Genomic DNA, 11214 nt, shown 5'->3' with positions numbered 1-11214 from the left:
GTGGCAGCCAGCCCACACCCATGCCTTCCTGACTCCTGGTGAGCCCTGGAGTGGTGACAGCATGTCTGCATGGCGCTGTGCAGCCCCAGCTTGGGGCGGGATAGGAAGAGAACAGGGCTAGCGACACAGCAGGAAGGAAACTGCTCACACTGGGGAAAATCACTTGGCAGCACAGTGGTCTTGCAAGGAAATCACCCTAGCTGTGCTATCAAGCATCCGAAAATACTGGTTGGAATTGAAAACATGCCTGGGGAAACACCCACAGCATGACCCATCTGGGGAGGAGTAGACAGCCGGGAATGCTGCCCCACTGCCCTGGCTGCTGGGGCAAGGGATGTGCTGGGAGGAGAGCGCTGCCAGCCACGGTGTGACGCAGCACCGGGTGCTGATGGGAGCCAAAGTCAGTGACATACCTCCATGGCTTCGTTGGATGTGTTGGTAAGTGTGCCTGCCCAAGGATGGAGCCGGGAAGCTCCTGACACTGCTGAGATGCTGTCCCCAGGGGCACCTGGCCAGGCGTTCTGCTGCTCCAGAATGGACCTGGCTGAGGCTTGAGTCGCTGCTGCGGGGGAGAAAGAAAATCTGCATCCCTGCAGCCAGAGCCAGGTAAGGCCTTTGCTGCCAGCCCGTGTGGGTTGCTTGCACTCACAGCCCCATCCCCACGTGGCCACGTGTCTGCCCGCTGTGCCCCTCTGTAAGCCCCTACGTGTGTCCTTTCACTGCGCCACTTCTGGATGCTCTGTGTCAGCCTGGAAAAATCCAGGTGCGGCTGTCACCTCCCTGTGGTTGGATGGGACGCGCTCGGGGGCGGCGGGAGTTGGCTGTGCATCAGCTGCTGCCGTCTCAATAGCTTGTTTACAAGGATGCAAATACTTCACAAGCGAAAAAACCTGCAGCCTAAAACGTCCGTGAGTCCCGGTGGCACCGCTTCGTCGGCTGTATTTGGACTTCTCATTTCTGCTTTCTCCGAACCCCTTTCTGCGGCTGAGCAGCAGGGCAGCGCCAGCAGAGTGGGTGCCCAGGCACCGCACCGGGCCGCGCCGGGCAACTCCAGCCCCGCACAGCCGGGAGCGAAGCCATAAACAAACAGCCGCGGAGCGCCGGGTCGTACAGCAGCGGGGAGCTCCGCACCGCCTCGAGCCAGCCGCAGCCGGGAACCCGCAGCCGGAGCTCCGCCGCCGCTGCGTAGCTGACCCGGCTTGGCGTTCGGGCACCGGCTGCAGGCGCGGTCTCCCCACCCCCGCCGCCTCTCCTCTCTTATCAGACCCGGGGGGGGCATCTGCGGGCGGTGCGGAGCCGCCGCCGCCGCGCTCCTCCTCGCCGCTCCCCCGGGCGTTGCGGGCGGGCCCCGGCCGGACCCTGTCCCCGCTCGCCGGGGGCCGCCCAGTCCCTCCCGCAGCGCGCTGTCATTGACCTCCCCCCGCTGCGGCTGCGCGGCCGCGGCTCCCGGCGCCGGCCCTGCAGGTAAGAGCGGGGTCGGGCCCGGGCAGGGGGGTCTCGGGCACCGGGGCGCTGCGGGGTGGGAGCTGGGGCCCGGCAGCCCCTGCCCTCCCCCGGGTGCAGCTCTCCTGCGGGGATGCTCGGAGGCTGCAGCGTAGCGCCGATCTGCAGGCAGGCCGAGGGGAGAGCCGGGCAATCAAACCTGCTGTCAGAACGGCTCCTTTTCAATTTTGTTATTTCTCCGCCGTTTCAGATGGGGGCGCAAAGAGGTTTCCTAGCCTGGGGGCCGTTCCTGGAGCATGGGAGAGCGGGGGTCCCCATATCGGCACTGGGACCGGTGGCACTCAGTGCTTGGTTCCTCGAGCTGCAGCCAGTGAGGAGTGGGGCAGAGCTGCACAGCGCGGTGGGTCCAGAGAGCACGGCAGCACCCTGAGCCCTGCCTTCCCCTCGGTCCCTGCATTTGTGTGCCCCTCTGCCGTGCAGAGCTTGAAGCACTTCCAGCCCCGGCCCCAGTCATCTGCTTGTCTCTGGGGTACATCCCACTGTCTGGGGACCTCCGAGGCACCCAGTAGAGCGCAGAACAGTGTCCTGTGGCAGCCACAGATACGTAGGGGGTTGGGATGACAGCTAGCAGAGTAGAGTTCTCCTATAAAGCAAGCAGAGGCGCTGTGCCTGCTGTCTTAGCGCATGTATTTGTGTTCTTGCCAAGCCTAGCTCTCCTCCAGAGCAGCTGCGGGCGTTTGCCAGGCAGGGGCACTCACTGCTGCAGCACCCAGCATTTGCTGGAGCAGCCCCCAGCTGAGGCTCTGGCTCAGCTCTCCGTTCCCACCACATGCACCAGGGCTGTGCAGCTGTGCAGGAGGCCAGGCTGCCCTAGGCTGGCTGTGTCTCAAGGCCTCCCGCCTCACGCTGCCCCAGCGTCTGTCTGTGCCACCTGGAGAGCTGTGCCTTTCTCCTCAGCACCAGCATAACAGGGGATGTTCCCTGAGAAGGAAGTGCCGTGAATCAGCTCCCAGATTTTGTGCTCTCTACAAGAAGAAAGAGAGCCGGAGCAGCACTTCTGCAGAAAGCACTCTGAGCACCAGGGGCTCCCAGCGCCTCTGGCACCAGGCGCTCACGCCTTTGCCCACTTCTCCCCCCAATTTGTAAATCAGCTCTCCCTCCCATAGAAATGCCTGTTGTTCAGGCGTCACATAAATACTCTTTGTACTTTGAAAAAGACACTTGAATGCAAGGCAGCATGCCAGGCACTGCTGAGCAGTGACAGCCAGCCCGAGCAGTGCTGGAGCAGGCGCGGAGCTGGTGGAGCCCTGTGCTCCTCTTGGGGAGGGGCGCACAGCTGGTGCCGGGGTGCTGCTCTGGCAGCTGGGATTTGGGCACGACTGCTCAGCATGTCCCCATCTGTCTCACGTGGGTGCCTGCCCTTGACAGCCAGTCTACTTTTCGCTCTCAGCATTTTATGGTTTTATGTTTTTGCAGTATTGCCCTATCCATCCAGACCTTATCAGTGGTAGGAAAGCCTTGCTTGTAGATGTGAATGGCTTGTTGTCCCCTGGAGCAAGTGTGCATCCCACAGATGTGCCCATGGAAGTGTTCTCTGTCCCCTGGCATAGGTGGACCAAGTGTGAGCACCGAGCCGGACACCGGAGCACCAGTCCCTGTGGCTGCAGCTCAGCCCCTGACCCCAACTCACTCTTGCAGAGCATCTTGTCATGGCAAGCACCCACACAGAAGAGCCACTTGCTGAGGACACAGCCGACCATGATGCACACATCTATGAGGAGGTGATGCTCTGTGAGAGGATGGAGCACAGCCAGCGGCTGGCTGTGGAGGAGCTCATCACCACTGAAGCCAGCTATGTGCACAACCTCCAGCTGTGCCTGTCCGACATCCGGGCGCACCTCCAGAAGAAGCAGGTGAGGGCGCTGTGGGATGAATGTGCTGGGAGCAGAGGGGCTCCCAGATCCCAGCAGGGCTGATGGGACAGGACAGGCCTCCCAGGACAGCTGGGAGGCCAGTACCTGCACCCTGATCCTTTCAGCCCCCCAGCTGCCCCCATCAGGCAGGGTCGTGGGTTGAACAGACATTATGTCTTAGCCAGTACAGCCATCGAAAGGCTTTAACTCTGCATCTGTAATGTTAGAAAGGCCTTGTCCTACTTGGGAACAAAGACAGGTCTTATCTCCAAATGCCTCTTGAAATGGAGCGTTTCCAGCTCCTCAGATGTCACATGAGGCTGCTGGAAGGATACTGGTGTTGAGAGAGTGCAGATGATTCCACAATGCCAGATCCACCTCCATCTCATCTATTTGGCTTGTTCTGGGGCAATTGTGTTCCTTCCAGCTGCCTGGTCTTGACCTGGAAGGACTCTTCTCTAACATTGATGACATCCTCCATGTCTCCAGACGGTTCCTGAGGGGACTTCAGGACACTGCTACCCAGGAGCATGAGCAGCTGCTCAGCATCAGTAAGTGGAAAGCAAACTCATATGGTATGTGGGGAAGAGACCCCTTCCCATAGAATAGAACTGTCCCATCCAGCCTGACCCTCCTCCTCCAGGCACTCTGTTCCAGGAGTTCAAGGAGGAGATGGAGATGGTCTACAAGATCTACTGTGCTAGCTATGAGCATGCCCTCCTCCTGGTGGAGAGCTACCGCAAGGACCCCAGGCTGCAGGAGGAGATCATGGAGACCCTGAGCACGACAGTGTAGGTACCCATGCCACCCCCTCCCTAGTGGCCTTGCCCTTCTCCTCTCTAAACAAGCTCCCTGTGTGGATAGGTATCTGCTCTGGGGTACCTAGCTGAGTGCCACATCTTCACAGCCTCTCCTGCATCCTCTGGGACCTGTCAAAGCATTACAGTTTGGGAATCTATTATGGTGGACTTCAAACCTATGGTGGGGTGGCACCCATGGCTCCTGCCTGCTCCTCTCCCCCGATCACTGCCATCCAAAGGGGCTGTGCCACAGAGAATATGCATTTTCCAGTATTAGCAGAGAGATAGGCTAGCCCCAGTGGACATGGAGGACCCCTTCTGCCCCATAAGCGTGGTCACGAACACTACAAGCCACTTGCATTTCCTCCTGCTTGCAGTGTAGATGATGTGCTGGAGAGAGGGGGTCTGTGCACACAGCCTGGGATGTCTGTCCTGCACCTCTCAGCCAGTCAAGCACAGTTCTGTTCAGGAGCACCAGATGCCTGCTGAGGCTTGGAACTCCCTTTGGGGCTGGCGGGGACAGCACGCTGGTGAGACTGCCTGAGGGTGCACAGCTGGGGTACATGGACAGAAATCCAGGCACAGCTCACTTCTGGATCCCAGGCAGCAAAGCTTTCTTGGTGCTGGAGAAGGGCCGGGTTATGCCCAGAATGCTTGCAGAGAAGCCCAGAGAAGCATTGGGGCTGTCCTCCATGCCATCCTCACGCAGTTCCCCCTCCTTCAGGCCTCACACGAGCGCCTCGGACCTCAGCTTCTTCCTGGTGATGCCGGTGCAGAGAGTCACCAAATACCCACTGCTGCTGGGCAAGATCCTGGAGAACACCCCTGCCAGCACCAGCTCTCATGCAGCCCTCGCTGCAGCCGTGCGTGCCATGACCCAGGTCAATGCCAACATCAACGAGTACAAGCGGCGCCGGGAAGTGGGTGAGCAGGGGCACATTTCAGGCAGAGGGCATGGCACAGGCAGCGGGTGGCTGGGGAGGCTCAGTTCAACCCTGGTTGCGTCCCATTGGTGCTGCACTGACTCCTATTCAAGTCAGTTCAAAGCTCTCCCTTTCTCCTGTCCTTCAGCCATCCTTCCAGGTGGGGCTGCAGGCTGGGCTGCGTCCCAGCAGCTCCTGGCACTGTGGAACCTGGCTCAGGGTGGGTGCTGCACTCTGGGTAAGCTGCAGGAGCAGGGTGGCATAGGAGTGAGCACAGAACTGGTCCATCTGCATTCCCTGGGCTGGGGAGTTGAAGGAACAATCCTGCCCTTGGGATAGGAGAAATCAAGCTCCCCACAAATGCAAGCTCACTCTGCTTTTTGGTTTTCATGGTAGTTTCCCTGGGGCTGCCCTTCTTTGATGTGGGTTGTGCTTATTCTGTTGATCAGCCCCAGCCTTGCTGCTGTTCTCACCTTGCTTTTTCCGTTTCACCCATTCAGGCTGCTGCTATAAAGCTTCTGCAGCCGCATTGTTCTCTTGGTCACACCAGCATCCCAACAGCTGCCCCAGCACCGTGCAGGGAGGCTGCTGGGCTGCAGGGCTGTGATAAGAGCATGCTACCTGCAGAGAACAGCCAGGACACAGCGCCGCAGGAGCCAGATCTGCACTGGTTTGCTGGTGGCTGCAGGCAGGATTTCTGGTTCCAGAGCACTGTTGTCCTATGAATGAAGGCCAAAGCACCCTCGGGCTCCCGCTGTACAGATAAGCAGCTGTGTGAGCAGCCCCTCACCTCGGGGCCGCCGGACCGCTCACCAACAGCTCTCCTTCCCCTCTCGTGTCTCCCCGAGGCAGCCACCAAGTACAACAAGGCTGAGCAGCTGACGCTGCGGGACCGCTTGGCTCGGCTCAACACCCATTCCATCGCCAAGAAGACCACGCGGCTGAGCCGGCTCCTCATGCACGAAGCCGGCATCGTGGCCAAGGTGCGCGCCTACCTCCCTCCTCTGCCGCTTCTGCGGCTTTCCTCCTGCACCGAGGCACGGAGAGCCGAGCCCGGTGCTGACACCCAGCGGCCTGTGCTGTCATGTAAGCCCCCGTCCGCCTGCCGGGTGACCCAGTGTGGCTGTTGGTTTCCAATTCTAGCCGCTGCGCAGGCACAGACCTCCCTCCTTGCCTCATAAGTATCAAAGGGGAACATTTTGACCTCCGAAAGCCCTTCAGACCCGTAGAGCATCCCAGCGAAAGGATGCACACCCAGTGACACAGAGCACTGCTTGCAGTTAGGACATTTTCCCCAGCACCACGTCCCATGTAGTGCCCAAACACCCCGTATCGTGGCCCTTGCCAAACTCCTGGAGCCCCTCAGGGTCTCCCCAGCTCCAGCTTCAGGCTGCACCTTGTGTTGACATCCCCTCTGCCCCCACCCCTCCCGTTCTGCCTGCACAGAGACAAGCCGCCCCTTGCCTTGCAGACAGAGGACAAGGAGTATGATGACCTGGAAGAGAAATTCCAGAGCGTGGCATCCAGTGTGGTTGCACTGAAGGAGAACGTGGCATCCTACCTGAAGCACTTAGAGGTAAAGCCCTGTCTGTGTGCAGGGAACTTTCCCCATCCAGGCCTCAGGACCCTGTCTGGGAGCTGCAGAACACCCCCAAGCCCTCTGCAGACAACAGCTGGAGGTGCTCAGGGATTTGTGTTTCTCAGCTGAAACATGTTGTTGTGCTGGGGAACTCACAGCCTCAGAAGATTGCTTCCATCCACAGGAGGCTGAAATGAAGCTAAGGCTTCATTGGCAGAGCTGGGTGTCAGTTGAGAAAAGTCAATCCTTACACTGATCATTATTTCAAAGTATCAAATAGCTGGAAGTGCTCACTGTTGTTCAGCCTGGAAATACTTGCTTTACCAGGTATAAGGCACAAGTGTCCCCAGATGAGGCATGGCAGCAGACTTCCCTTCTGAGTGACCTGGGTCAGTAATTGCTGTAATTTTCTTATAGAGATCCTTCAGGCTGTCTGAAGGAAATGAAAGCATGAGTGATGGCAAAAAGACTGTCAGGAAGATCTCAGGAAATGGCAGAGGGGCCAGAGAGCACCTATGTCAGGACAGAAAGACCTTGTCCTGAAAATACTGAGAACGGTTCCCCACACTGGTATGACATGAAGGAAAAGGGGACAGGATGACTCCTTGCAGCCCAAACAGTGCATAAAAAGAGAAGAACACAGGAGGACGGCAGTCTGTGTGCTAGTGAGATGTGGCAGGGAATGGCTGTTCTTTCTCCCCCTTATATTTGTGCGCACTACATGTATGGAGAGAAGCTCCCATGCTGCTGGAATAGTTACAGGATGCTGCACGGTGCTGGGCAGCTCCCAGAGGCCTGCCCTGATTGCTTTCTCCCTTCCAGGCATTCCTGCTGCCTACCCCACACAAGTGTGAGCTGCAGATGGAGGAGGGCCCTGCCCAGCAGTACCGCCGCCTCGCAGAGCACCTCCACTGCGCTGTGTTCCCAGAGTTTGTGAGTGCTCCTTCTTTGCAGAGCTCCTTTGGGATCAGAGCCAAGCATCTCTCACACCTCCTGCCAGGGCTGCCAGGGCAGGGGAAACAGAGAGTGGGGTTCAGAATGGCCCGATGCAGGAGCATTCTTATCAATATTCAGCTTTGGGAGCCCATCAGCATTCCATAGATGGTGTCTGCCCTCAGCCCCACTCATTGTAAGCATGGCCAGGATGGGCTTCCAAGCAGTGCAGGCTGTGGCAGGGCAGACAGATCCCCAGACTGGATACCAGTTCCCCTATAGGGAGCACCAGCCCTTCCCTTGCTCATGCTGCACAGGGTGAGACACGGGGTAAGCACACACAAGTCCTCCAGCAGGCTCCCAAGCCTTTTCTAATGCATAAGACAGTGTTGCATGCAGACAGCGGGGCCTGTCCAGTGGGGTTCCCATGGAGATTTGGGTTTTGTCATCCCACAGAGGCGCCGGCTGGACAGGCTTGTCTGGCAGCCGCTCTGCAGCCTGGCAGAGATGCTGGTGGGGCCGCAGCAGCTGGTCAAGAAGCGCCTGGACAAGCTGCTGGACTACGAGGAGATTCAGGAGAGGAGGAGCGAAACGGGCAATGTGACATATGATGAGGAAGCAGCCATGAACACCTATCTGGCCATCAATGCCCTGCTTGTGGCTGAGCTCCCGCGCTTCAACCAGGTGGCCATGCAGCTCCTGGAACAGCTCCTGGGCTCCTTCTGCGTCCTGCAGCAGGACTTGGCTGCAGAGGTTCTGCATGAGGCTAAAAAGGAACTAGAGCAGGTGAGAGGAGGAGAGCGGGTGTCCTTGTGCTCATCCAGGCTTGCCTGTTTTAGCTGGGTTCATCCGTCTCCCCCTCTAGCAGGCCCGTGGGGCTGTGGGCGCAGGCCAGGACCTATGGCAGCTCTGGTGAGCTGGCTGCATCCCACACTGACCTCAGGGTCCTTCACAGATGCCCCATGGCCACATGCTGCTGCCCGCTTTCTGGAGGCTGGTGGAGGACACCCTGCAGCAGTCAGGAGTTCAGCTCTCTACCTTCATCCAGGCATTTGAGACTGTCACACCAAGCCCTGTGCCACAGGTAGGTGCTGGAAATCATAAGCTCATTAAGGTTGGAAAAGACCACTAAGATCATCAGGTCCAACCACAAACCCATCTCCACCGTGCTCACTTAGTGCCACATCTCCACAGTTCTTAGACACCTCCAGAGATGGTGACTGCACCACCTCCCTGGGCAGCCTGTGCCAAAGGAAGGGCTGACAATGAGGAGGCGCTGTGTCTGAGACCTCGTGGTGCAGGATGCTGGGGGCAGGTTGGCTCACACAGTGGCACAGGGGATCCCCACAGCCACAGTGCTACTCCAGAAGAGGCTGTCTGGGAATAACCAGAGCTGGAACAGCCTCAGCTTTTCTGGTTCTGAGCACTGGTCTTCTCCAAACTGTGAGGAAGAGCAGATAGTGTGGAGAGGTTTCTCTAAGCACCCATTGGAACATGACCACATGATGATAGAACATGCTCACAGAGGGCCTCAGTCTCCTGTGTCTGAATGAGTGCTCCTGTGTTTCTTGTTCCCCTCCAGCCCCTGAACCCTGCTGAGGAGCGGAAGGTCCTTTCCCTTGTGAACAAACACGGTAAAGACAAGCTTTACCAAGTGACAAGCAACATCAGTGGCAGCAAAGACATGGACCTGACCTTGCAAAGGGGGCAGATTGTGGCTCTGCTGCAGAGTGTGGATACTAAAGGCAACAAGGGCAGATGGCTTGTGGATGCTGGAGGTACTGTTAACATTGCAGGGAGGCACCAGGGTCAGAAAACAAACCCAAACCACTTCCTCAGCTTGGATGAAACAGTGAGCCATTGTCTCCTGGACCCTCCTTTCCAGGACTGGCTTAGCCCAAACCCATCTGTGCTCTGCCAGCTACACCTGTAGCCATTGGCTGTAGATCTTGGGTTTCCTCATTTGTTCCCCAAAAGAGCACTTGTGAAGTGTCAAGACTGGGAAAGGAGAGTCCTGCCCACACAGAAGTGTCTTGAAACCCATTATTTGGGCTTTTGCTCTGGATGTACCCTAGCGAAGGACACGTTTGAATGGGGCTCCTGTGCTGTGCCAGCCACAGCCAAGTTCCCCTCCCTTCTCCTCCAACCCATCCTATGTGTGTCAGGTGGTGGAACCCCATGACCTGTGTGTGCATGTTCTCCAGGTCCCCGAGGGTTTGTGCCTGCTGCCAAACTCCAGCCCTATTGCCTGGGACCAAGCCAGCAGCCCAGGATGCAGATGTCAGCCCTGGAGAGTGGTACAGAGAGAAGGCGACATTCTTATGTGTCACCTGAAGCTCCTAAACCCCAGGTGGCCACATTCACCCCGGCTTTCCAGGTGAGAGGAGAGGACAACCCAGGGCTGTTCCCAGCGACCCTGATAGCTCTCTGCTCGTGGGCAAAGACACAGACCTGTTTTTCCAGCACACATACAACCATTTGTGTGCAGCTGTGTGCCTTGCAGGAGTGTCACAGCTGCCTGGGTAAGGCTGAGGTTTGCCTTTCTGGGACCTGGGGTGGACAGAGCAAGGGAGTTGTGCATTGGAGGTCTCCATTGTCCCTACATCAATGTCCTTGGTGTCTCTAGGTCCTACCCTGCCATGCATGTCCCTTTGCTTCCTAGCTCTGCCTCTTGCTAAGTGCTTCCTCCTCTCCTCCTGCTCTCACAGGTGGTCGCTGGCTTCTCCTTCACAGCACGCAGCCCGCAGGAGCTCAGCCTGCAGGCAGGGCAGCCCGTGGTGGTGCTGGAGCCGCACGACAAGAAGGGCAGCACTGAGTGGAGCCTGGTGGAGGTGAACGGGCAGCAGGGCTACGTGCCCTCCAGCTACCTGCGGACAGTCCCTGTGCAGGAGCCCATGGGCTGGAATCTGCCCGTGTGAGCAGCACCAGCGCAGCACCTGATGGGTTCGTGCCGCTCACGGAGGAGAGCTGTCTGATTGGCACCTGATGAGCTCGTTGCTGAGGGAGTGGCTGCACAGCCCTTGCCTGGGGAAGCAGCAGAATGTGGCCCAGGGGCGGTTGCAAGTGGGGAGATGTGCTTTGTGCAGCTGTGCACAAGGGCAGGAAAGTGCGAGGGTGCCACGTCCATGTGTGTTTGCTTCTGGCTGGGCAGCACGGAGAGAAGACTTGGGATGGAGTGACATGTGGCTGCAGTTCGGCAGGGATTCATTTTGGTGAGAAAAATGCCTGTAGTGGTGATGAGAGAACCATCCCTGAGTAAATCACGTCTGAGCTGCAAAGACCGCAGTGCTGCAAACGGGGCTCCAGCCTGGCACGTGTCTCTTGGAGACATGCTCTCCACAAAACGGGCGGGATGACGCTCCCTTGTGCCCATCCACACGGCCCATCGACATCTGGGCATTGGTTGCCCCCGACGCCAGCGCTCTGTCACCTCTCGGCCACCAAGCCCTACTCCTGCTCCCTGCACTGCGGTGCGGTGCTGCCGAGGGCCGCTGACGCTCTCTGCGCGAGAAGCGCTCTGTGCGCGACGGCAGCTCTTGGCTGTGACGGTACGAAACTCCGGTGCGGCCGCAGCCGTGCCCGGCCCCGTGCCCACGGCGTGGCTGCGCGGCCGCGAGGTGGCG

The 11214-nt window shown here is 58.5% G+C and overlaps 1 protein-coding gene across 12 annotated transcripts; it reads left to right on the top strand.

Moving 5' to 3' along the window:
- On the top strand, positions 1–10869 carry ARHGEF37 (Rho guanine nucleotide exchange factor 37). Of its 12 annotated transcripts, none has more exons than XM_042880734.1 (15): positions 1–438; positions 503–606; positions 1694–1843; positions 3054–3356; positions 3784–3907; positions 4000–4147; positions 4881–5080; positions 5932–6062; positions 6551–6655; positions 7481–7591; positions 8048–8377; positions 8547–8675; positions 9174–9369; positions 9796–9968; positions 10300–10869. In XM_042880734.1, exons 4-15 carry the CDS (start codon positions 3153–3155, stop codon positions 10507–10509), a joined length of 2061 nt encoding a protein of 686 aa, XP_042736668.1. In that variant the 5' UTR covers positions 1–438; positions 503–606; positions 1694–1843; positions 3054–3152; the 3' UTR covers positions 10510–10869. The 12 variants fall into 12 exon arrangements, with proteins under 12 accessions (XP_042736668.1, XP_042736672.1, XP_042736670.1 ...); XM_042880738.1 differs by having other exon boundaries at positions 1–606; positions 3054–3064; positions 3142–3356; XM_042880736.1 differs by having other exon boundaries at positions 1–606; positions 2920–3064; positions 3142–3356.
- The last annotated feature ends 345 nt before the right edge of the window (positions 10870–11214 follow it).

The sequence above is a fragment of the Lagopus leucura genome, unplaced genomic scaffold (genome assembly GCF_019238085.1).
Source record: "Lagopus leucura isolate 7727_CA_CO unplaced genomic scaffold, USGS_WTPT01 Super-Scaffold_100027, whole genome shotgun sequence".
Classification (NCBI taxonomy): Eukaryota; Metazoa; Chordata; class Aves; order Galliformes; family Phasianidae; genus Lagopus; species Lagopus leucura.
This window is presented reverse-complemented; position numbering and strand designations above follow the sequence as displayed.

Coding starts and splice junctions, on each gene's coding strand:
- ARHGEF37 (XM_042880734.1), top strand. CDS start 3,153: ATGGCAAGCACCCACACAGAAGAGCCACTTGCTGAGGACACAGCCGAC. Junction 8,676..9,173: donor CACCAAGCCCTGTGCCACAG/GTAGGTGCTGGA, acceptor GTTCCCCTCCAG/CCCCTGAACCCTGCTGAGGA. Junction 9,969..10,299: donor CATTCACCCCGGCTTTCCAG/GTGAGAGGAGAG, acceptor CTGCTCTCACAG/GTGGTCGCTGGCTTCTCCTT.